This window comes from Cyprinodon variegatus, unplaced genomic scaffold, assembly GCF_000732505.1.
Source record: "Cyprinodon variegatus isolate N-32 unplaced genomic scaffold, C_variegatus-1.0 Scaffold94, whole genome shotgun sequence".
NCBI classification, from domain to species: Eukaryota; Metazoa; Chordata; class Actinopteri; order Cyprinodontiformes; family Cyprinodontidae; genus Cyprinodon; species Cyprinodon variegatus.
In genome coordinates this window covers 639,147-664,960 of record NW_015150547.1, presented here as the reverse complement: position 1 = coordinate 664,960, position 25,814 = coordinate 639,147, and the positions used below count along the sequence as shown (strand labels likewise).

The 25,814-nt window shown below is 37.7% G+C and overlaps 1 protein-coding gene across 3 annotated transcripts in view; it reads right to left on the bottom strand.

The window, feature by feature from the left end:
* Window positions 1-25,814, bottom strand: part of LOC107084161 (fibroblast growth factor 13-like) — a 37,218-nt gene that overhangs the window by 6,509 nt on the left and 4,895 nt on the right. Inside the window, exons 1-4 of one of the 3 annotated variants that reach the window (XM_015373868.1) lie at window positions 21,325-21,409; window positions 11,443-11,553; window positions 2,199-2,302; window positions 840-1,038 (exon numbers count right to left, since the gene is read on the bottom strand). In XM_015373868.1, coding sequence (XP_015229354.1) covers window positions 840-1,038; window positions 2,199-2,302; window positions 11,443-11,553; window positions 21,325-21,355 — 445 coding nt within the window. In that variant the 5' untranslated portion in view covers window positions 21,356-21,409. Of the gene's footprint in view, window positions 1-839; window positions 1,039-2,198; window positions 2,303-11,442; window positions 11,554-11,918; window positions 12,789-21,324; window positions 21,410-25,814 lie in introns of those variants that run through there. The other 2 variants (XM_015373866.1, XM_015373867.1) reach the window with 2 other exon arrangements.

Genomic DNA, 25,814 nt, shown 5'->3' with positions numbered 1-25,814 from the left:
AAATGTCTGTGTCAAGCTTACTGCAACACACTGCTGTAAGAGTATAACCAGGAAGCGAGGTAGGAGGGCAAAATAGATTTAGCGCCACCGCAGCACGGGAGGGAGAATTACGCTCAGGAGCAAATGGATAAAAATAGACCGGAGGAAAAAAAAACATGAATCGATTCTCTTGCAGACGTGTCGATGCATCGGATCGTTGGCTGTTGGATCGATGCATCGATACAAAACGATTATTATTTAAACCCCTAGTTGCACATATGCATTTTTTTAGAGTGGAGAGGAAACATGAGAACACGAAAATCCTCCGTTATACCTTTAATTTCTTGGCCAACTGAGTTTTGATTATTTATGTAATGTATTTATGACATCAGCAACTAGGTTATGCTATCAGTTTCAGTTTCAATGGGCAAATGTTTAGCTGGAGCATTTTTTACCTACGTTGCTCGTTAGCTCTTCTTCCACAATTCAGAGAATCTTCATCATAAGATCCGTACCAAGATATTTCACCAATATTCGCAAACAATATATCTTTTTATGTTTGGACACATTTTGTTTTTTCATTTTAGAGAAATCGTAGAAAGATATCTATGAAGCCTTTTAACAATTAAGAAGCAGGATCCAATCAATGGCAAGAAAGAAACAAAACAATAGAAGTCAGTCTTACTTTATCATAAATTTAAACATGTACTCCCAGTTATTAGCATTAAAAACTAACATCTTGTGTCCTTTAAGGCCGACGATCATTTAACCTAAACTTCTCACTGAGACTGTTATAGCAGTGCCTAAAATCAAGTGACCAGCAGGATGTGAGCTCTTGCTCAGGTTTAGTGCAGCCCTACCTTTGAGTGGTTTGGGTATGAAGTGTGCGGCCGCCTTGTTCTTCTTCACATGGTTTCCCTTCATGATCGCTCCCTCCTTGTTGAGTCCCAGGTACCACGCCCGGCCTGACTGTTGCTGTCGGTACAGCATGGACGAGTAGGTGACGTAGTAGTTCTCAAACACCGACTCCTTGAACTTACACTCCGGGGTAAAATGTTCCTGAGCAGAGAACATGAGGTACATTAGAACACATTGCCTAGGAAAGAAAGCAGCTGTGTGATTTAGCAGAGCATTAAAAAGGTTGCAGAATGTGCTGCAGGAAGACAGCAAAGGTACAGAACGCGTGTGTTGTGTAATAGCAGCTCTATTTCAAAACTTTCTAATCCATCCCTCCTTTTATCCATCAGGCGCTCTGCTCTTAGAGTCATTTTCTTGGCCGAGGCCGTGGTCTCAAAGAAATGAGCTGCACCAACTTAGGACAGCTGACATTTGCATTTCCTTATTCCTGCGTCTCCATAGCAACCAGCTACTCCCTTGAATACCAACCAGCCCACTGGGAAAGATGGTGGCCAGGTTGCTGAGGGAAACAGGATGATACAAAAAGGATGTTGTTTCTTACTGACATGTGTTAATACAGCAAGAATGTTGATTAGGTTTGTGCTTCGTGACGTCTGAACAGACCTGGTGCGAAAAGCAGAGGAGTGTGCCATGTGGTGTGTTTTTCTTTTTTTCTTTTTTTTAATATTAAGTTAGAAGATGGATCAAGTGATATCAGTTTTATGAAAGAGGTTAGAAACACAGCAGAAAGCACCCAGAATATGATGAAGCAGATATTGAGGTGGTATATGTGATTGCAAAGGCAGAGGTGAGCATCGTTTTTTATTTCCTCTTTGTTAGTTTTCATCTTTTCCGTCTCGTAGCTTTGCTTTTACAGATTGCTAGAACTGTATGTGTGTGTTATTTTGTTGGTTCTTCTTGTTATTGCTTCAACACCACCCACCACCAGCGCTGAAGAGCTAAAATGAGGTGCTTGAAGCACAGCCCTGCAGCCAACTCCAACCTTCTGGCCTGTCTGATTAAATAAACGCAGCAGTGTGCGGTTTCTGTGTGTTGGAAATGACATGAGGGCAAAAATCAGGAGAAATCTTTTCATCGAGAATGTCCAAAGGTATACAAACAAGAGCTTGAGCAGAAGAAATCAATCCTTGGAAGAATATCAAGAGACAGATAAGTTGGGCTCAGATGGTGTGCCATCAAGGTGTTGATGTGACGATAGCGCAGTAATGAGTGTTCCCTCCGTGGATGCGTTTGCTTCATTACTCAGTGTGACGTTGATTTATGATATTAGTCACAACAGTGCCTTTTTTTATGTGACCTACCGAGGTGTAGACGAAGCCTTCGTTGTTCATGGCCAGGTAGAGTTTGGTCTGGACGCCCTGGATTGCCACGACACGAAGCCCCACGGGGATAAGGTTGAACACGGCTGTACAAAGAGCCAAACAAGGAACACACAGACACACAGAGAGAAAAGCAAATGGATGTTCAGAGGGAGGGAAACAGAGAACGATCCTCATCAATATCACTGACATAATGACACTTCCATTTTGCCACTGAGAGGCTGTTTTGAAAGTTTAGTCAGGCACAAACAGTTTGGCTTTCTGGACAAGCAAGCAAATAGGAAGGAGTTGTCAACAAAGTTTTCTGTCTTATGAAAGATAAGTGAGTACTCACTCTTCAACATTTAAATGTTCATAAATGTCTAAAAAGGAGAATGTAGGGTTTGATTTTTTTAAACAAATAAACATGAGCAAAGTTTGGTTTGCATTTGCAATTTAAAGATGGAGTGGAAGTATAGTCAAAACTATTTATCTATTAAAATGCACCTGAACACCTAAACTGACAAGCCGAACAAGAAGAGCATAAATCAGGGAAGCAGCCAAGAGATTCATAAAAATGCTGAAGGAGTTGCAGCTCAGGTAGGAGAATCTGTTAAAGGGACAACTGTGTACTTCACAAATCTGGCCTTTATGGGAGAATGGGGTAATAAAGGCCATAAGACGTCCTGTTTCTAGCTGTCACAAAGAGACGTAGGGGAGACAAAAAAACAAGTGGTTTCAAAATTCTACTTCTTGGCCTTTGAGTAAATATGAGCTAAAAATAAGGCTAAATGAAATTGCAAAAAATCTACATTGCCATTTTTTATCCAACCGCTATAGCAACTGCAATTCTATTTAGATTTTCCTCTGCACCAGACAGATGCATGTAGGTGTTTTTCTTTAAGGTTTTGTTGCTTTAATTACCTTAAACGGCCATTTGTCCAGTGTTGATGGTAACAAGACAGGACTTTACTTTTAATTGTGTAAAAAACTACTACTAAGCATAAATATTAAAAGATTATCCCAACAACTCCTGTTGCGTATCCTTCTGCATATTTATTTTTCATGACAAGAATATGATCTATGACTCTGCAAAGCAAGATGGAAAGGCTTTGTTTGGCCTGTCACAAATACTACAAGTCAATGTTACTTAAAAATGTTTTAGGACATGTTGGAAGGCACTCTAAAAATATTACTATTTGAGTTTTTCCATTTTTTTCATTATGAGTGATATATTCATATCTCTTGGCATATTACCAATAAATAACAATAGTATTTGAAAGCATATAAAGATTTGGGTAAGACGGCAGTAACACTAGAATGGTTGTGGTGTAATTCTACAGAGATATCGCCCATGTCAATGAAAACCATTCAGCTTTAATTTTACGACCGATCATTGAGTACATCCCCATTTTTTAGGACCGACTAGAAGTTATTCCACTTGGTAAAATAACGGACACAACAATAGTGCGTTAGAAAACACCACAAACTCTTTATGTGCTTTTAGGCACTGCTCAGAAGATTGTTGCAGCGCCAATGGTATCTTTCAGCGTAAGAGGCTGCCACTGTAGGGGAGTGCTGCTGCTGTGTGGGAGGTGTGATTGGTCTGCAGAAATGTTTAGGTTAGTGTCAAAGCAAAATGCAAGAGAGAGCCAGTATGCAGCTTTTTACTCAGGCAGACATTGCATTATATAAATTGAATTCAGTATATTTATGTGCCGCCAATATTCCGCAAAGGTCATCTTTAGGCACAGTGGAGGGATATCTAATAGCAGTTAAAAAAAAGGCCAAATAATAACAGCTAATTTCGTTTGGGTGTAGTTTAGTTACAATTCAAGATGCAACAATCTTTCTAATTCATGCATTTCAGTTGAAGCCAGGTTATGTCACATACCAATTATCGACATTACAGCTCAGCTAAATGTGTTCAGATTCAGTAACTTCAAAAAAGAATTAGTACATTAGATCAAATGAGTTTAGGGCAATTAGTAAAATGTTTCATTAAAAGAAGCTTTACCATTAGATAGTGATAATGCTGCGGTTTATTAAGTCCCACTTTTGACAGTAATATGATACATCTAGTCTAGAACAGTTAGACATCTGCCATGGCTGTTTCAGCATTATCTCCATTCACATACGGCTTTCTGCATGCTTCACTGCTGGAATATTCATCAAATAAAATGTGCCTCTTGGTTTATTAGGCAGACTTTATGGTAACTCAATAGTTACATGGAATTGTAGATTATTCCACGGAAAATCATGAAGACAGGCACGATTATGGCATGATCATTTCCTGTACTCATTTCACCAAAAGATTAATGAAACGAAGAGAAAGTGTGTGAATGTAGACTGACAAGCAGGCCTTCTCGAGTGCTGACCAATTTCCACAGTACTTTGGTTATCACGTACTCTTGGTGTAAAATGTCAATGTTTCCATCATTTAAAAGCACTCTAGTAACAGTTCACTGATCTACATCGATAATACATATCACTTTATAGAATCACGTCTGTCATCGTAGAAAATCCATCCTCTTGGTGTTGCTTTGAAGTAGAGACTGACACGGGAGAGGATCTTCGCTCCTGTCCCGTCCCACTCCCACAGAAAAAAATTGTGTCCCGTCCCGATCCCGGGCCAGAGTAGAAATCTAAATCCTGTCCCGTCCCACTCCTGGTGAAATTACTCCCACTCCCATCCCGCTCCCATTCAGAATGACTCCCGCTCCTGCACCACTCCCATTCTTGTTGTCTTCAGTAAGATTTCTGCCAATACATTGAATCTGAATTTCTATGAAGGGTCGTTAAGTTCCTGTTTCTAACTGTAGTAACTGTTGGTCCCTCCATTGTTGTTTTTGAGCGCAGGTGAAAAACTCGGAGAGGAAGCACTGTTGGTTTTTGGGTCGTGTAGTTTTTTTTTAACTCGCATTATAGTGTAGGCTTCAAGAAAAAAAACTACAAAATGGCGGCGCCAGTACTGGATTTTTTTTCTTTCTATTTTATTTTATTTTTTGGCATCGATCCTAGTTTTTTTTTTGTTACTATTGGTTTGCTCCCGCTCTTGTCTGCTCCCGTTAATGTTTAATCCTGTACCGTCCCAATCACGTGATCGTTACTAATACTGACTCCCATCCCACGGGAATCCCGTGACCCGTGGGATTCCCGAAAAAATGTCAGTCTCTACTTTGAAGTAGCTTGTGGCGTCTGTTGCTCTGCTGCCTGGTTGATGCTTTGGTCCGATATTAGCTTCTTTTTTTTTGTTTTAGTATCGGCGGATTCATGCAGGCTTTCTTCGATTCATTATTGCATTCAGAAGCCATGCCTTGAGATCATGGGAAATGCATGTATTGAGTATTTTTTTTTTTTTTATATTAGCTTCTAAAAAATGGCCAAAAAATTGGCAGTACATATCAGGAAATTGTTCGACTATTGTCATAATAATCAGTGTGGGCATTAGGGATAGGCATTTAATCACATTTGCAATAAATCTCAATTTAACTAAATGCATTTTTTCAAATCACAGAGGCAATCAATTTTAGTCACATTAGTCACTTTGGGTGGCAGTTAAAATCTCTGATGTTGCTTCTATTTTGAATTACCTGTTACTGTAAAAATGTCTACAGTTGTATATTGGTTATTTCTTCTCCCGGTGCACAGTATTTATATTGTTAAAACACTTTACAGTACAGTATTTTATTTGTTTATTTTTATCTCTTCACTGTTATGTTATTTTTTACACTCTTCTAAGGTCCAAATCTTGTGTGAGCATTTTTCTGTATTTTTTATTTTTTTTGCTGCTGTACACCAGAATTTCCCCATTGAGGGACAAAAAAAGGGATTTTCTATTCTATCCTATTCTTTTCCATTCTATTCAGAAAGCTAGAGAGTTACAGCTAAATCCATGCATGCAGGTAGAGCTTTCAAAAACTGAAACCCTGAGGTAAAACATCTACAAGCTTGGAGTTAGTGCAAATAAAAACAGAGATAAAATCGGTTAATGGTTAATAATTATCGCAATTTTAGATTTTTGGCTACATGACTCAGCCCTAATGGGCCTCTGCCTTTATATCAGTCTACCTGTACATTGGAAAAAGCCTGACAGTAATACCCTCCATTAACAAAGTCTAGTGTCTAGTTCAGCTGTCAGTAAGACAAGGAGGCCAGCCACACTCAGCTGCCTCCAGTCAGTTAATCTGTCTCACCTGCTCCTTGTTTCAGTCATCGCTCTCCCAGTATACATATATACATATATATATATATATATATATGTATATATATATATATATATATATATATATGTCTCTTCCTGCTGTCCTTCTCTCCTTGAACTCCCTGTTGCTGCAGAACTTCCTGTTTAGCTTGGTTTACACATTCTCTGTTTGGCTTACCTGCATTTGAGTACTTACACCACATAATAGAGGACAAATTAAAATATTAGAGAGGGTTTATGTATAAATTTCAAACAGAACTTTTGCAGCACGGCAAAATTATTGAAACTTAAAATTTTGTACCTAATTATTTTGCTTTTTAATTTATAAAAGCTCTCTTTTTTTCTAAGGCCTTCATCCTTGTAAAATGTTTCAGATGCTCTATTGCAAGCCAGAAGTGTGGGAACACTTCTAGCAGACAGTATAAATAAAGTCAGCTGTAATTATCTGTGATATTTTCCATTCATACGGAAAAGTCACCGCTGTAGTTGATGAGAAGCTGTCGAAGGTCTGTGATTATTTCCTACTGTTTTGTGTGTCGAGCCTTTATTTAATTACAGTCAATCAGCCAACCATGTTCTTTTTAATGACCGTGGTTGTTTGGAGACTTGAATTACAGGGATTATCTCTCCAAACCCCCTGACACGGGTGACAAAGTTCACATAGGCGTTAACGTGATGTATACTGCGTGCAATCATTTAATTAAAGAAAACACTTCCATGTGTTTGGTTCTGTACTCAGAAGTCGGTGGCCTGAGAGGCAGTAGATTAGTGCATGATGCTGCCAAACCGATTGTGCGAAAGAAGACCAGATACATAGCTTCAGAATGTCATCAAAATTGGCTATAGCTGTATCAAACTAATAGGTTAATGCTTTAGTATGAAGTGTGTATGTGTGTGTTTGGGGTGGGCAGAAGAGATGGAGACCTATTATTGTGGTGCAACATGGTATCTTTCATTATTTCTAAAATTGAAAAACCCCACCTTGTTTTTCGTTGATGTTTAATCAATTCATTTAACCAGTCGACACCAATAGATTTTACAGACAGTGTTGCCACCTGACATTTGGAGGGGAAAAAAACGTGTTCACTCTTCCTAATTAAATAAGCACTTGACATGTTGAATGACTGCCTGAATTAAATGGTCAGGATCAAACATGTTTCCACATAGTGACGTTTATCTTTAAATTGGATTTAGTCAGAGTTAGATGCTAACCCCAAAGTGCTTATAAAGGTGCTAAATTAAATCTGGGTCTTTGCTTGATACCAAACCTTCGACATAATGCAATACTCTTCAATTGTGTGAAGTTAAAGCCAAGCTATGACTAGGGAGAGAAGAAAGTATGGGACGTGCCTTTCTTTAATGCTTCTTTTTTAATCTAAAGGCAATAAAAAGGTTATTGTATTTGAGAATACTGTACTGAAACAGCAGTTCAAGTTAGAAAGTTGCCCCAGCAGCTTACAGTACAAACTAACAACAGCACTAACCTGACGTTAGAGCAGAACTTCTTAATAAATTATCTACTGTTTAGGACTTCAATTTAAGAATTCCCTATCATATTTTAGTCAAACTTTAAAATTCAACATTTAAGGTTTCACAGAAACTTTAAATTTCATTATATCTTAAAAGGTTTTTTTTTTAAAAAAGGGCTTACATAATTAAGTAAGATAATTGTGTTCAACTACCTAGATTATAGTAAACATTAGTAATTAAGCAATTTATTATCATATAACTGCCATATAGAGACTTTAAAATAAAAAAAAGATGGAAGACCAACCCAGTCAGGGCAGAAATTATATCAAATTTGCAAAAAATTATAAAACCATTTTCAACTCAAGATGAAAAACTTTTTTGTCCATCTAACCAGAACTTCCCATTTAGCATAGATTTAGAGTAATTTAGTTTAGATTTTATATAAAATCTTCTTTAAGGAACCTGTAGTCATCTAATTACGAATAAATTAATCAAAAAAAAGGAGTATTGTTGAATTCCAAGCTTTATAGAATAACCCAACAAAAGCCTTGTTATGGCTTAGAAAACATGCAATTTGAACAAAAATGCAAAGTATTGGCACCCACACTACTCCAGACATTTTAAATTGAGAAAGCTTCCTGGGTGGGTAGCGAAACGTCTTCAAACTTGGAAAAAAAAAAAGTTCTGTAGTTTAGTTTTTAACTTTTTTTGGACTGACCTGAATGACTGAGAATCTTCACCAACATAATCAAATATGGTACCATACATTTGCTTCTATGGAAGACCTTTATATGTTTTATGAACAAATGACCACAGCTCCTTACAGTTTCTTTGTAACTGTGTCCACAATCAATAAGTTAATGGGCCAGAGTTTCCTTAAACCTAATGTAAGAAAAGAAAGAGGTCAACGTTTCTCCAGCAAAAGATGCAAGATAAGAGATGAGGTCAAAGTTAGGCTTGACATGGCTATAAACCATAGAACAAACAGATAATGTTTTAAATTGTAACATTTTATCAATGGCCTGTAAAGCAAAACTATAATGCATTTAAAAGTTCCTTTCAAGAATGAACTGCTAAGTTATTTGAGACCAGTTCACATAAAGGTTCTGGTTCTGGGAACCAACGCCAGGCATAAAACAGGGGCAAAATATTCTCATTATCAGTTCGTATGAAATCGTACGAAAGGTTATGCACAGTATTTCGTAGGTTTTTGACGTTTTTCCTCGAAAAAACATATCAGTGCGCATGCGCAGCCAACCAGACGAAAAAAGCAGATCAGCGGACGGACGTAAAACTGGGATGGACAAGCTTTCCACAGTGCAATAATTACTTCATGATGTTTCTCACTAGGTTGCTTGCTGTTTTGTATGTTAGGGTTAGGGTTAATTGTATGTTAAATTGTATGTTATTGAATGGTGCGCAAGATTCGCATGCGCACTGATATCTTGTCTCGAGGCAAGACGTAAAAATACGACGAAATACGACGAAAAAAACGTCAGACAGGGGGCAGCATTTAATTTATATGCACCACAGTTCTGGAACATGAGGCTTGGACTGTTGCTCTTTAAGAAAATAACTCTTTTTTTTTTTCTTTTAAGATTTTTATGTCTTCAATTTATTTCTATCACTGCATAAAGATTTTTTTCATTGCCGATATAATCTAATCCACTTTATTTATGCAGCACATTTAACCAAAAATTTCCACTGCACATAAAAACAAACAAAAAATTCAACACAGACACAAAACAAAGAAGTAAGAGTTTAAATTAATAAAGAGGACACAGAGGAACACACAATTATGCAGTGTTAAAAGCCAAAGAGATAAAAGTGGGTCTTAAGATGAGACTTAAAAACTCCACTATTGGCTGTTCATATATGGAGGGCAAAGTATAGTAAGTTCTGGGCCAACGACAGTAAAGGCTCTGTTCCCTCTGGTTTGAAACCTCATCTTAGACACTATTAGCTGCAATTTCATGCTTATGAGTGACAGCTACTATTTTAAAATGTCTCTTTTTTTATTGGTTTCCTTTACAACATATCCCTGTAAAAACCTTTAATCAATCAACATTTAAGATATAAAGTAAACAAAGTATCAAGTGGCTCCTTAAACATCATAATTGCTGACTTGCTGTTTTAATCTGTACAAACCGATATTAGAGTTTAGCTAAATCCGCTTTTCCACGGTTATCATTACCCTAATCCTTTCCATTCTCTGTTTCATGGTAATTAATTAAAATAGTGGTTCAAACGGAAAAAATGAGACACTCCTTGAAGAAGACAATGCATTAATTGTGCAAAGAGCAACACCTTCACGTGAATGTTAAAAATATCGGCAGCAAAGCTGAATAAAATACTCAATGTACCACAGATGTACTACTTATTAATTTTTTTCCCCTATTTTTTTAATGACGTATCACAAAGTTTTGCCATTACTATATCAGTGGTTGCAATGTGATAATCAGAAAGGACAGTTTGAAAGCAATATTTGGTTGGATATCATATTTAATGCACCCTGTCTTCTCTACCTAAAAAAAAAAAAAAGTCAAGGTGGATAGTCTCTATATTTTATTAGCTGATATATGAAAGCTTCCAAAAAAATGTGTGGTTGCTGAATAATAGAGAACAAAGAAGCAAGTAAGGAAATTGTGGGTTATTTAATATCATTATCGATCTCCTCATATATCTTAATATATATATCTATATAGTTGTATGGTGAAACCATCTTTTATAAAAGCATTTTTAATTATGATTTAAGATAATCAGTGATTCTGAACACATGAAGAGAACATTTTAAACTAGACAATTACTTGAATATGATAAATTGAAAAATGTTGACATTTGTCAAAGTAGCTCCTACCCATTTACTTCATTGTGTCCGGCCAAATCTCTGTTTCCAGGGCCGAAACATCAGACCCATTAGCCCTCCTAAAACTCCACAGAAACATTTTGGGACACCATATCCCTTCGAATTATCAGCCAGGAGGACAAAGCTCCAATTCCCCAGGGTTATCCCCAACATTACTTCCTTTATAACCTTTCCTGCTGCATTTTATTCTGGAAGAAGTTCAAATATTCAGCTCAAAAAATGCTTCAACAAGCATCGTCATTTCTCACTCATTGCAATTACATAAACATATATATGTAACTTATACACTATAGTGTGCCTGCATGTTATGTAACTAGTTATCAGTCTCACAGCAAACCTTATTTAAATGCATGAGGACAAAATGTAACTGTAAATATATAAAAAAAATACCTGCTTTTATTCATTTGCAAAAGTATATTTAGTAGTAATTTGCACTCAAATTGTATTATACTTGGTATACAGCTAAAACAACATTGCACACACTTTAATAAGCATACTTATCAGTAATGAGGTCTGACAATATGATAAATCTGTACTTGGTTCAACGTTGTTTCAGCAGGGAAATAGATCAGAACAAATTATTAACCACCTTTCCTGTTTTTGGACTTACAAGAATGAATTATACAGAAGTTTTACACCATTTATTTCTGTATTTCTGCTTTGGTTTGTGGTATAAAGCAAAACAAACAACAAAAAAACATCCTTACCATAGGTGCTGTCCTCATCCTTGGTTCCATCGACGGTTCCATCAGACTGCATCTGTAGCTGGAAGCCCTGACGACTGGAGAGCCTGGTCACTATGCCCTTTAGCTGGGGCTCTGAAAGAGAGGATGGAGAAGAAACACTTCAGAATTCACGTTTGGAACAGGATGGTTTTTAACCTTCATTCTTTTCCAGCTTTTATTACACCCAGATGACTGTGAAGTGATGTCACAGGACAAAGCCTCAGCCTCCTTTTTGCATGATGTTTGTTTGCAGACACCTGCTGCTACAGGACTTCACAGCGGGACAAAAAATGAAGTGAATTAACAGCAGGCTGCACATTTCAAACCCCAGTAACACATCTTGATGGTGAAACTGGAAGAAATGATGAGCCTGCTTTAGTGATGAAGAAAAAAAAATGGTGTTGATGATGATGCTGATGGCTGCTTCTTTTCTTCCCCCCCTTCCCTCCCCGTCAAACCTGGTGGTCGCCTTCTCTTCCTCTTTTTTCTCGATCCAAACAATTTGACTCGAGAGAAAACATTCAGCTTGCTCGGTTTCTCGTTGGCGCCCTTGCTGTTGCTCGGACTGCTGCTGCCGCGGCAGGCGTTCGCCTTCTCTCGCTCCCTCGCCTGCCGCTTCTGGCGAATCAGGGAGCTGGCGATCGCTGCTGCACGGGACATGCTGCTCACCCCGGCGGCGTGGAACCAGTCTGTGCGTCCCGGCTGGACGGCGCGTCCGCGGACGAGCCGGTAGGGGTGTGTGTGTGTCTGTGTGTGTGTGAAGAGGGGAAAAGTGAGGGGTTCTATGCCACCCACTCAGTTCGCATCACACATCGGGCCGATGAAGGCTTGCAGATTTCCGTGGGGCTTTTTTTTTCTTCTTGGATAAACATCCAGAATCCTCCATCGGTGCGTCCGGGCGCCTCATGGAAGCAGGTGCAGAAAGGTTCCTGCGCCTCAGCCTGAACGAAACCACCTCCCATCCCCCAGGGAGGGGGGTGAGTGGGGGGTCTTGAGTGTCAAAACTGTCCGACAACCACCTCAGGTGATTTCTCTTCTTTCCCCGAGTGTCCCGCGAGAGCGTGGAAGGAGAGCGGAGGCTGCGTAAAAACCCACTCCGCGTCCAAGTAGCGAATCAACAGCTTCTTAAACTGGTGTGAACGGCGCCCCGGCTGTTGTTGTAGAGGATCACTGCAGCTGCTGCCTGCTCTGCTCCTGTCCTCCTGCTCCTCTCCGCGGAGACGCTCCGCTCCTCGACGCTGTGCGCGGCAGGAATGCAGCAGCCGCAACGTTTGTCAATGGAACAGCTCGAGGCGCGATGGGCTGCGGGGGGATCATGATGCTGCCGTGCCGTTCATAAAACTGCTGCAGCCCAGCCCGCTCAGAGGAGGAGATGCGATGGGGAGGGGAGGGGGGGCATGCTGAGGGAGGGGGAAGGAGGGGTGCAGGTGGGGAAGGGAAGGGGTTCTGGAAGCTCCGTCAGATTTAGGACACCTGTAGCCCTGTACCCCACGTGGCATGATATTTACATGTTCAGCTGATGTGTGATAGGCAGGAGGGGGGTGAGGAGGAGGAGGGTGGGTGTAATGTATGAGGAGGGGAATAAAATGAAGGGGGGGGAGGCGAGACTGAATGAATGAGAGGAGGAATAATAGAAGAGGAGGGGTTGAGGGAAGAAAATGAGATATTGAGTGTGACTGAGTGAGAAAGGAGGGAAAAAATGAAACCATAAATAAGATTAAAAAGTGAAGGAAGGGTAAAAGAGAAGGAGGAGAGATGGGCTGACGAATAAACAATCAAATTCACCTGAAGGCAATTGTAAAATAAAGAATAATAGATGCAGTAGTAAAAGCTTAGTGGGAAAGTGAAATCAGCCAATTTATCCTCAATACTGTATTTCTCTCTGACATAAAGGTTTGGGATCATGCATTTTTTTCTAGGTTTAAAGTTGAACCTTATTCTATCTAATATATCTACTTAATAAAACGATTCTTAATGAATAGAATTTGATGACAAACCCTCCACATAATTTATTATTTTTCATAATTAAATATAATCTGAGGTGTTGAGATTAGTAGGACTCACTGACAGACTTAGACAGATTTATTTGTCATTTTGTTTACATAAGTGTAAAACAAAAAGAAATTTCGTTTGGAACAGCTCTCTGGACAATTTCAGCTTTTTAAAAGTGCAGCCTTGAAAAAAGAATATATATCAACATATGACTTATATGACTTTAAATTTACAGTTCTAACTTTATATATATATATATATATATATATATATATATATATATATATATATAAAGGGGCCATCCTATTCAAAGATTTTCTTCCAAGTCAGCTTTTTCTCAAACTTTAAGGTAAGCAACCTAAAACACTGGCTGTGTCTGAATGCGAGCCCTAACCCCTCAATCACTAGAGCTATAAATCTATATAGTGGTCTTTATAGTAAACTAACTTAATTGACGTTCGGACAGATGACCACTTCTTTTCAATGTGCATTGTGGGAAATTCTGAGTCCACTACTTTTTCATCCACTAGACATTTGGACACTCATATAAAAGTGGCGTACCCACTATATAGTGCCCTAAATAGAGATTAGGGCAAACATTCAGACAACAGCCATGGTTTTTAAAGGTATAATGGAGGATTTTTGCTATTTTTTAAAAAGACCTGCTCTCTATCCTTTAAAAAAAAAAAAAGCACATGCATTTTTTTGCACCTGCTCCAGAGAAACGGCTATTAAGCACGTGCAACAGCATGCATGAGCCCATTTCTCCTCAAGGAGGTGCCAGTATGCAATGATAAGACGGTTGCTCAGGTGGATCTCATCTCACCCATATTTATATATAAAAAGTTTCCCGATAACTGGTACATAAAAAAATCCTGACATGCTTGTATGTTTGTGAGTGCTGCAGTGGACATTTGGACATGTTTGCGGGGTAAAAAAGGATCTGTGGCCACCGTATAACTACTAATGATGCAAATTACAGAATAAATAACCTTATCTTCCCTGGAATTTTACAATATAGACAACTTTTACCTGTCGTGCAGAGACTTTGCAACCAAGGCATCAGTTGGGAGTCCAACCTGTGATTTCAGTATATGCCATCACTTGAAAGAATCTCCCAAAAATACCCTGGTCTTGTTTCTCTCTTGTGAGGCCTTTCTTTTCTTCTCATATACTTTGTAGGCACTTTTTCTCTTACGACCCTCGGCCATTTTTAAAGAACCGCGGTAAGAAAGGCGAGCTTCAATTACTGTCTGAAACCTTAGCACACTACATAAAAGTGTGCATGCCCAGAAAAAGATAGCTAACTGAGCATGAAGGACGGCCTTTCCTAAACATATCACCAGAATACTTGACAATTAGAAACAACCTCTTATTTTGATGATCCACCTGGAAAACGAACATCCTCCACTATACGTTTAAGCTTCAATACCCTGAGTGGACCAACAATTGTGTTGCTGCTTGTGCATCAACTTTACGGGTGTACAAGAAACAATGAATAGGTTCCCACTGAGGATTTAAATATGTAAAAAAAAGAAAAATATAGGGTGTGTTTGATTTTGGCCTCTGCGTCCTCAAAGGAACCCGGCCTATTTGGACTGGGTCCTTGGAAATCTGTGAAAAGAGATCGAAAGAGTTCAGCTATAGATTTAACCATGTCCTTTTCTGACTGTCATGGCTCCTTCCGCAATTTAAGCTCTGTCACCGTCTCCTAGCAAACGTGACGGTTGATGTACAAAGCAGGCGAAGAATGGATGCCGAACTTTTTGAGGAGCTTCAGCAGCAGTACTGTCAATGCAGATATCAGATTGTAGTCCCCTCAATGCACTGATATTAGAATCTGTGCTTAAATGTCAGCCAAACCAATTTGCACAGGGACAGATAAAATCTTACCTGCCCCATATCTGACTTACTAACCATTTAAATTAACTGTTTTCATTAATTTAAGCTGAAATGAATCACATACTTGTATTCTATTAAACTGCACATCACCACTGTTCGTCGCCATTTTCCTTTTTTCCTCTGAGCAAGGAGCAGCCAGCTTGCTTGGACTCACAATGAATCATGGGATACAGTTTGTCCAACGACAGATGCACCTGACCTGTCCTTCCATGCAGGGTAAAGAGGGCTGCATTTGTCAGCTGCATAGGCCACGGCGCCACGCCGTGGCGTAATCAGGCAACAATGTTGGCCTTCGGAGGACTCAGCCGCCAGATACAAACACAATATATTTTGAACTAATAACCCAGCTCAATTTTTGAGCCTCTTCAGCTGTTTCTGACCAAAAAACCCAATAATCGGAATCTGATTATTTAAACACACATTTTTCAATAAAACTTTGTGTTCTTTTTTGAATTTCACCAATTAAAATCCACACTTCATTACCCAGCTGTTTTCATTGGCACTGTACATTTGTTACCGAAAAAAAAAAAAAAACATATACTGGATATGTTTAAACCAAAATTGGGCCCCTGTCTGCTTTTTGGCGCAGAGCTTGAACACCGCTTAAAGGTAGCAGCTTGAACGAGAAGGTGAATAACAGTGAGCAATTCTGATTAGATGAGGTGTGTCATTTTCTAGACATTTCCTTTGCATTAGCACTTGAGTGGAGACAAGCACAGAGCAGCAATCAGCCACTTCATGCATGTCTACTGCTTGCAAGCGGCCCCCACAGGAGAACAGATGCACAGCTGTTCTTCACGAATACAGTTAGAATAGAACAAAGCAAGCAATCCAAAAGATGGAGAGGATGAGGTGGACAAAAAGGCTGGCAGCCTAACGGCTGAGATTAAAGGGCAAAAAAAGAAGCCAAATAATGTTGTTCTTTAAGAGAACAACATGCTTCCTTTAAAAGCTGAAGCTCATTAATCAGAATATAAGGAGTAAATGACATGACGTATTACCTTCACTGGCAATGCAGTAAAAAGTAAATGACTAGAGTTCCTAAATAAAAATGTATGCCTTGTCTTCAGGTAAGGAAAGACTGGAAAAAAAAACGTTTTACTAGAAATGGTATTTGAAACTTTAGACTAAAGAAACACACAGGCCCTGAAACTAAATGTATTTTTTATTGTCTTTTGGTTTATGGTGTTAAAATACATGCCAAGCAACCAAGACCACACATTACAAAGGGTTCTTGAAGAAACCTCACTGCAACCACTAAGTGCATTATATTTAGGACTAAAACATTTAATGTGGTTATTGAAAGGATGAAGCAAGCAGCATCTGTAGCTAAACGCTCATTCATTCTAGGAACGTTTGCGTTTGATGGATCTCATTACTCTTTATGCATTGGAGCTTATTGGAACCTCCCACACATTTAACAACCACAGTACCTCGGTGAAATGTGCATACTCTTTATCTTCAATGCCTCACAATATTAAAGCCACAAAGGAAATCTATGGAGCTAAACTGTGGCCATAAAGGTTTTTGTAAAACAATTCTTAGAAACTGAAAAATAGCATTACAACTTAAAGAAATGTTTTAAACTACTTTTAAGATTCAAGTTTTTTTATTTTAGGTTCAGATGTCTTTTTTTGTTCCAAACTATAGACTGTTGGCAGGGTTTAGATGCCATGGGGTGTTGAAAAATCTGTTTTCTACAGTATACATATTTGTGTGTCTGTGTAATGCCAGGATCACCATAAACCAGGGGTAGGCAACATAAATCCTAGAGTGCCACTTGTCCTGCAGCTTTTGGATCTATAATTTCTTTGACAAACCCAAAACAAATAAATGGTTAATGGACAGGCCTCGGGTTAACTTACCGACATACCAAGGAGGTAATTTGGCCTTTCGTTTCAGGTGTGTTGGTAAAGGGATTCAGGCAAAAGCTGCAGGACAGTTATACGTGAAGACTGCCTACCCCTGCCATAAACCAACTCTAACTAAAGCTCCCAGCTTGCCTTGGAGCTCTGATCAAGACCAAAGTGTCTTTGTTGTTGGATTCACAGGAAAGTCCAGTGATAATTAGAGATGCAAAAGTCCTGCATTCTGAAAGTCAATTTCAACAAAGTCACTGGATTGCTTTGGACCGGCGATGGCGACTGCCTGCTTGCATTGCCAAACCCAGAACTGGTAGCCTCTGCCAGCCGAGCGTAGCCTGCAACGTTCCCTTCACGTTGCCTCAAGGTGAGGAGTTCAAGTATCTTGACGAGTGAAGATAGTGAGGGGAGAATGGAGCAGGAGATCGATAGTCTGATGGGTGCATTTGCTGCTATAATGCAGATGCTGAACCAGTATGTTGAGGTGGAGAGCTGAGTGAGAAGCAAATATCTCAATTTAACTGTTGAGCTACGTTCCTACCCTCACCTATAGTCATTAAATTTGGATCCTGACTGAAATATCGAGATCTCAGATACAAACAGCGAAAATGAGCTGGGCACTCCCTTAGAGATAGGATGAGGAGATCGTTCAGGAGGATTAGAGACTCTTCCATATCAAGAGGAGTCAGCTACAGTGGCACAAACATCTTTTTTTTTTTAGAGGGCCTGGATGTCTGGAGGTGTTCCAGGCATGTCTTACCAGGAGGAGGTCTAGAAGAGGACCCAGGACACTCTAGAGAGGCTATGTCTCTTGTCCGGCCGGGAAGCGCCTTGGGCTGTTCAAGTCTGGGAATCTTTGCTGAGACTACGAAGTTTTCTTTTTTTAGTTTCCAAATATTATTTAGTTTAAAATTATTATTTTTTTAAACTTTTTTATAGTTTAAAAATAAATATGTATAAAAAAATGTATCATCACAAACATAGCACATAATTGTGCAGTGGATGCGTGAGGATACCCTGGTTAGTTTGAAAACAATAGTTAAACAACATGGGGTGGTCTTTTACTGCAGGAGAGGAAAATCTAATTACAGTTGGTAGATGAAAGTGTTGAGCTAATTAAAGGATATATTAGATTAACACCGGCTACTAAAAAGTCTCAAGACTGGCATATACTGTAGGTTCCATTTGAGGAGGACAATGAGCCAAAACATGCAAGCAGAGTTACAATTACTGTAAACTCTTTAAATTAAAGTCTATGGTAAAGTGGTCTAGATCCTAATCTAAATGAGAACCTGTGACAATATCGCCTTTTCATTAGTAAACCCAGGGATTTAAAGCCCAAGGTTCATGGATAATACGAATCCTGGGGAATTTATAAGCCTTCTGTTCCCATTACTCTAAAAGGCCCCTGGACATTGATTTCAAATCAGCCTAAGAAAAACTGTGCTATGCATTCTGCCCAGCAGGTGGCGGTATTAAGAACACACAACTTATCTCTTAGTGCTATCTAAACTAGTTATGATACTTATCACACTTTTTAAACACAATATTAATAGTAGATAATCAGATACAGAGCTATGAAGTAGATTCATTATTTCCATTAGGTTGCACTGAACCCAGAAGCAACCTGCATCTGGAGAGGGATGTTGCGCCATAAGCACAAGATCTATTTATAATAATGAAAAACTGTTTTTCTCTTAAAGTCCCACCACACATCTATTGTAATACACAAGTTTTATTCACTTTCTGTCATACAAAGTGAGTACTTGACCAGTTAAGGCACAGGTAACTGGGATCTCCATATGCTACCACCCAGTGCTTCAATTAACTAGACTAGCAGTCAGAACGGCCTGTCTGCAGAGCTCTGCAGCTCAGAAATAGTTAAACAAAGGCTCGTGGTTTAAAGAGAATGTTTTGAGGTGTAATTTCTTTGTTAAAACCTTTTTTAATGACTTTTTGTGACACGTTAACATGGAATGATGCAGACGTTAGAGGGCAGATCCCACTCCCTAACCTACCTGGGCCAGCAGCCAGAATGGCCTGACATCACAGTATTTAAAAACAGGTTTTTTCGTGATAAACTCACTGCATGATTAAGTCTTGAGGTTAATTTTCTTGCTAGAAAATTCTTTAAACTTTTTTTTTTTACAAAGTTAAAGTACAGCATTTGTACACACACCTTCTTCTCTTAGAACGAACACAACCCCTCCCCTCTAAGAATTCCAGGGAATTTTTTATCCCCTCCTGCAATATGAACAAACCCGGGAAAAGTAAGCCCCGGGAAAGTGAAATTGACAGGTAAATGTTTATGAAAGAGATACCAGGGTTTTAAAATGGCCTGAGGCTTTTAAAAGGCAGTGGAAAAGAACTTAATGCTTACCTACAAATTTATGAAACAGACTATCCACTCAAAACATTGTCGTAATACTAGTTAAAAGGGTTCTATAATGTATTGACAAAAAGATTTTGAATACAAATGTACATCACATTTTTTGTGCTTTAAGTTGTTAAAAAGCTGCTTTGTAAAATACATATATCAGTGTCCTTACAATAATAACAAGGCATTATCATCTGTTAGTCTGATGCAAATCAATTAAACCAATCCACTCACTTTTAAAGTTGTGGCTGTAATGGGAGTGATTGCCCATGCTTTTGCAGGCAATGGAAATGTATTATATTAAGAGCAGTGTTAACGAATCAGAAACAAGGTTATTCTAAAGAGCACTACTGTAACTCCAACCAGTCGATCAGTGACTATCTCCTGCTGATGACAAAGTGAAATGTTGCTAAAAAAGTGAAATCAATAAGTTAATCAATAGACAAGAAGCTTTAGAGCAAACAAAGAAATACAGAACAACTTAAATCTAGATAAATGAGAATGTAAAATCAGTCAACTGTTTCATACCAATGTATAAATACAACTAAAGGTACATGTTTGTGCTTGTTTGGAGTTTCTTACTGTTTCCTATGGATGATTTAATAGTGTCTATCTAAAATAGTATGGATAGAAGCTTCTTTCAGCTTTGTAAAAAGGCAAAAATACCTTTTTAAGGTGACAAAAAAACAATCAACGTTCTATCTAATCTAAAAAAAAAAAATCACAATAATTCATAATTTAACTAGTAGCAGTTATCTATTGTCTTAGCCTTTTTTCTGAAAGCTCTCATCTAAATAAGTCTGTTGGTATATATTTACTCTTTTGTTTTGTTCGGGTTTTTGTTTAGGAATTAAAATCTACATTTTTGTTATTTACGTGGTTTTAGCGTCCCTCGCCATAAAGTAATCCATTATTAAAGATTTATTATTAATTCTTATAGGTATTTTAGTTTTGCAGAGATATAATTGAAAAAGATAAAGATCGACTGACATATTACATTTTTAAGGCTGATGCCAATGCACCTATTTTGACATAATTCTAACCCTTCCCTTGTAGGTGATACTGTTTATTGGGGGCTGATTTCTGAAGCTGATACAGTTTTTTCTTCCACTAATTACATTATAAAATGACACTATGATAACTAATATTACTGCATTAGGAAAAAATAAATACTGATTAACAAATTAAATAAAACATAAACCGATAACAAATTATAGGATTGGCAATACAAAACACTGGTAAAAATCAACAAACAATTTAATACCAAGCTGACTTTTTTAACCAGATGTCGTAAGAGTTCAGTCTACAGTAATAGGAGGTGAAAGAAAAAAGAAAAATGTATTCAATTCACTGTTTATTTGTTTGCATCCATGCTTTGATAAAAATGAATTGAGCTCGTAGAGCTCCTTTCACAGTAGGGATAGAAGGGTGCGTCCTGTGTGATTGTCAGCACCAAGGACAGCTCTTTACATGTTTCTTTGAGGCAACAAACCATTTTATCCTGTGTATACCACTGATAGATTAAGATTTCTCAAACATGCTAGTTATACTTAAAGTTAAGGTAGGAACAGTTAATTAACAACTTGAAAAAAAGAAAAAAGAAACATCCCTTCAACCAAATCTGGGTTTTTTTCAGTGACTTCAGCACCAAACTGACCTTCTAATGAAGTCCAGATGATGTCTACACTACACTTCAAATTTCTAAGTTAAAGTTTTCTCTTCTGGCCCTACCTGAGGTTGATCGACGGAGAGGGAAAGCCATGCTGCGCCCATGGAGATCCTCCGTGGCCGTGTGCTCATGGCTTTTCGCACTTCCTGCTGTGAGCCCCTTTGCACACAGAGGCCGAGCTATCGGAGCCCAAACCACAGAAGTCCCCACGGTATAGGATCCATTAAGGCGTGCACGTGGCGTTGACGGGGGATCATTAGCGAACATTAGAGGCCATTAAGCTGTTGGAACTGGTCATCAATGATTCATCGCAGACCCCGCTGATCTGGCACAGTAAGAGAGGGATGGAGCCAGCAGGCCATTCTCAAATCCAAGGATCTATTGACAACACTGACTCCCCTATTTCTTCTTACACGGATTTTGTTTTTTGTAAGTGAAATAAAAGTGAGTTTGAAACACTACTGGGCTCAGAGTCAGACTTTAGCAACTAACAAATTTATCTTCAAGACTTTTTAATGAAATGTGTTATTTTAGCTGTTCATTTTTACATATGTCTTTGCTGTAAATGTTAAAACATTTAATCATAGAGTTCCCCTCTTTTTATGCACTAGGTGAATTTTTTATCAACCCCTTTTTAACCATCAAGTTAAGTAATAGTCCTATTGAATAACTGACAGACACTAGAAGGAGAAGCTGCCTTGGAATTAGGGGCAAAAATATTATTTCATAAATTATTTTTAAATGTTATAGCAAAGATATTAACACATAAATCAAAGTGGCCTATATATAACACTTATTGATAACAGGGTAAATATTTTGAAGTTTTTTTTCTATTTAAAATCTGTTAAACTTTGTTTTGCTAATTAACTTTGCGCTACTTTTTGTATGAGTTGATCTATATAAATAAAATTGCCCCATCTTTTTACTGTAATTAGCCTACTTAATGATAGAAACCTTCAAAAATCAGAAAAAACTGATGTATAATTGATAGATGCCAAAACACAAAAATACAGAAATCTAATTACTAATCCCTGCTGTACTGAATCTGGTGTCATAAATCATTCTTCTAGTTGTTAAAATCAAAACCTACTACAAATCTTAGTTGTAAACAAACTACTTAACTATTTAAAATGTGTTTTTATTATGTTTTATTCATCTAACATGCGGGAGAGTATTATGCACTGGGGAAGCTTTGTTTTACCTAAAGGCTGAACTAGCAATCCCCAAAAGATGGAAGAAAGAATATGGTAAAATATAATCCAAAACAGACACTGAGTAAAACTGAGTCTGACTACATCCATCATTGCTGGTGGAGTTCTACTTTTAGAAGACTAAGGAGAAACAGGGTGCTATAATTCATGATTTCAGCCAAAAGCTACAGCAAATAACTGCAGATAATAGAAATGACCAATCGCAAGCAAGGGGCTAACAATGCTGACCCTTGTTTTGGGATGTTTGCAGGGAAATTTTCATAACACAAAACAATGTATGTTTCCAAACTAAGGATAAAACAAATAAGTTTGAATTTGAAATAAACTGTGGAGAAAAACAGGCAAAATCATATTTGTATAGTTAAACAGATTAATATTGACAGTCTTTAACAATTAGCTAGAAGCCTTCGAAAATTAAATGTGAGCTTTAACACAAAAATGTGTAAGCATCCTTCTGGAAAAGGTTTAATAAGCTAATTTATTAAGATTGTCCTGTAGACAAGTGATCCTGAAAAGAAGGTTTAATTTATAGCTTTTAAGGCTTTCTAGAGCCGCTTTAGAGTTTTCTCTTGAAATGTTTTTTTTGTTTACTTTTTGATCAGTCCTCATACCCAACCCTGACAAAAACATCATGCAGTGTTTGCCTTAAAATCATTAACCTATAAAAATGGGAGGAATTGGAAAAACTTTTTAAAATGATCTTCCGTAGATCAGCAGTATCTAAAATTCACATCTGTAAGAAACAGGAGAAAATCTTGCAAAGCTCTGACAGAAGACCATGCTGTAGGTGATCATCATAGACCAACTATCAGGTAAAAGCACTTTCAGAATCACCATACTAATGGGCTCATCTTCTCTTTCAGACTACCAAAATATGAAAAAATAAGTTATTGTGACAAAAAATAGCAAAATTATCTAATAACATTGTTAGCTCTCTGCCAAGTTTTCTTTGTAGAAAACTTCCTGTCAGTTTACTTGCCTAAATAATGATAAATTCAATGATTAAGCAAACAGTTAAAAAAAAGGCAGTAAAGCAGTAAATATCCAAATAAGCTTTGATAGACCTTCAGAAGGCTAAAAAAACATATTTATGAAGGCCACTTTAAAGATTGCAAGACAGTATTGTGTTAGAGAGGAAAATGGAATTCAGAAAAGGATGATTTAATATTAAGTGCTGTATATCTCACTACTAATCTGTTCATTATTTTTCTTCTAATGCTTACATAACAACTTCTCCTAACTCCATATAATATTTAAATGGACACAACAAACAAATCCTCATATGAATAATTGTTTTAGGATAACTTCAACTGCTGTCTGTTTGCTAAAAAAAAAACACTGTAGCAGCATAGTCCATGAAATCTTAAAGGTTAAAACACAAAAGCGAGCATATCTCTGTGTGATATTCTGGGTTGAAGAGCATCTAGTGAAGCATAGTCTGCAGTACAGACATAAAAGCTGTCAAAGGCAGTAGAGCAGGATGTTGCATGAGAATATGCTACTTCAGCAGCTTCTACAGTGAAGCTGATAGAAGAGAAAAACATGTAAGTTATCTGAGACAGCATCTTTGAAATAATTGTAGCTCTCTCTGAGATGAGCAGTAAGTTTGAGGCTGCTGAATAACTAATGGTATTGCTGTAAAGTATGATCCCACAGGCAGATTGTTTATTTTATTTTTTAACCTTTTTTTCTGCTTCAAGTCTCCACTTATCTCCTTTGAACTCCTGCTAAAAAACAGACAGTTTCTCCAAAAATAGCTGTGTATCCTTGGCATGAAACAGCACAGGTAATGGTGCCAGCAACTACATTTTGGCTAAAAACAATCCAGGTCTGGGCAGGTATCCAAAAAACAATCACTGTAAGCTCTTCCCAAAAAAGGTCTCTGCAGCTGTTGTCCTACATCAGATTTCCCATAATAGCTGCGATCAATTACAACCATTGTACATATGTTCAGCCACTAGATGGCGTCATATTATTAGGTGAGAAATAAAGTATTGTCCCCAGAACTCTGCAGGAAATTCTATAGCTTTTGCTGGCAGAATATCTCAAGGTCTTGCCCCTCCCAATTCTTTATCTCTGCTTAGGTATAAAGATAAGCACAGAGTGGCATATCTATGGGACCACATGCGCATTTTAAGAAGTCTAACCTTTAACATACTCACCTTTAGTGTTTTTCTTTTATACCCAATGCAAACAGTCGAACTAAAGTTCTATTGGTAAAACTATGGGTGTTGCAACAATTGTGGATAAACGCGGGCATGCGTCCTCCACTATATTGACAAACAACTTTGTACCACTTCTCCAAACAGAAACAAACATAACGAAGAATGGCAGCTAAAAAAAGGCTAATCACTCCCCCTGACATCTCACTATAGCTCTTAACTGTATAGCTCTTGCTAAACACTTTATTTAGTGTACATGTTAAATGATTACTCAACTAATTCAACTAAGACGTTTTAAATAAATCTACTTAATTTTGCTTAAACACCCCTCTGGGGTTGACCGTCCGTGTAAAATCTGGACTAAGCCTAAATAGGAGAATGTTTTTCTTCAGTAAATTAAGTATTTATTGCTACTATATTTAAATTTTTGGGGGAAAAAATGACCAAGGTAAGACAGGTCTTACATTATTTTTGTTCAGATGTGATTGATTATTATGGTCTTTACTGCTGGATGTTAGTAAATTTGGACAAAATCAATACTACAACAGTCTAATAGCTCGTTAAGTTCAGCTGAGACACTGCTGGGGTACAATTAGATATAGAGTCAGCGTATTGCTGGATTTTCATTGCTTTCTGATTCTACTGCTTATCATTATAACTGTAGTTTTAACTGTGTTTGTAGTAGTTTATGAAAAATTACAATCCTGTTGATACACATATGTCAAAGTTTTACCTTATAGTAATTACAGTAAAGCAGAGTAAATATTAGTGTTGCGCCGATGCCATTTTTTGGCCCCGATACCGACACCTGATACCTGGCTGTGCAGTATCGGTCGATACCTTCCTGATACCATTGTTTTGAAATTGATGTGTGGGTGTATATATGAAGAACTGCATACTACTTGGATTTAAAATAATTGCCATCATGTATGGAAGTAAATATGTGCCATCAGAATTTGAATAAAAAATACCTCTGAAATTTGAATGTTGTATATTAGTGTTATATTTGTGCTTACTTTTTCAGTATTAAAATAAATTCAGAATATATTTTTAACCTAAAAAAAATTCAATGTCATTATTTGTACATTAAAAAAAAAAATTCAGTGTAATTTTTTTACATGGTTGCAATTTTCAAATATTTAAAAAATTTAATTTGAAAAAGTAATGTGAATTTTTTAT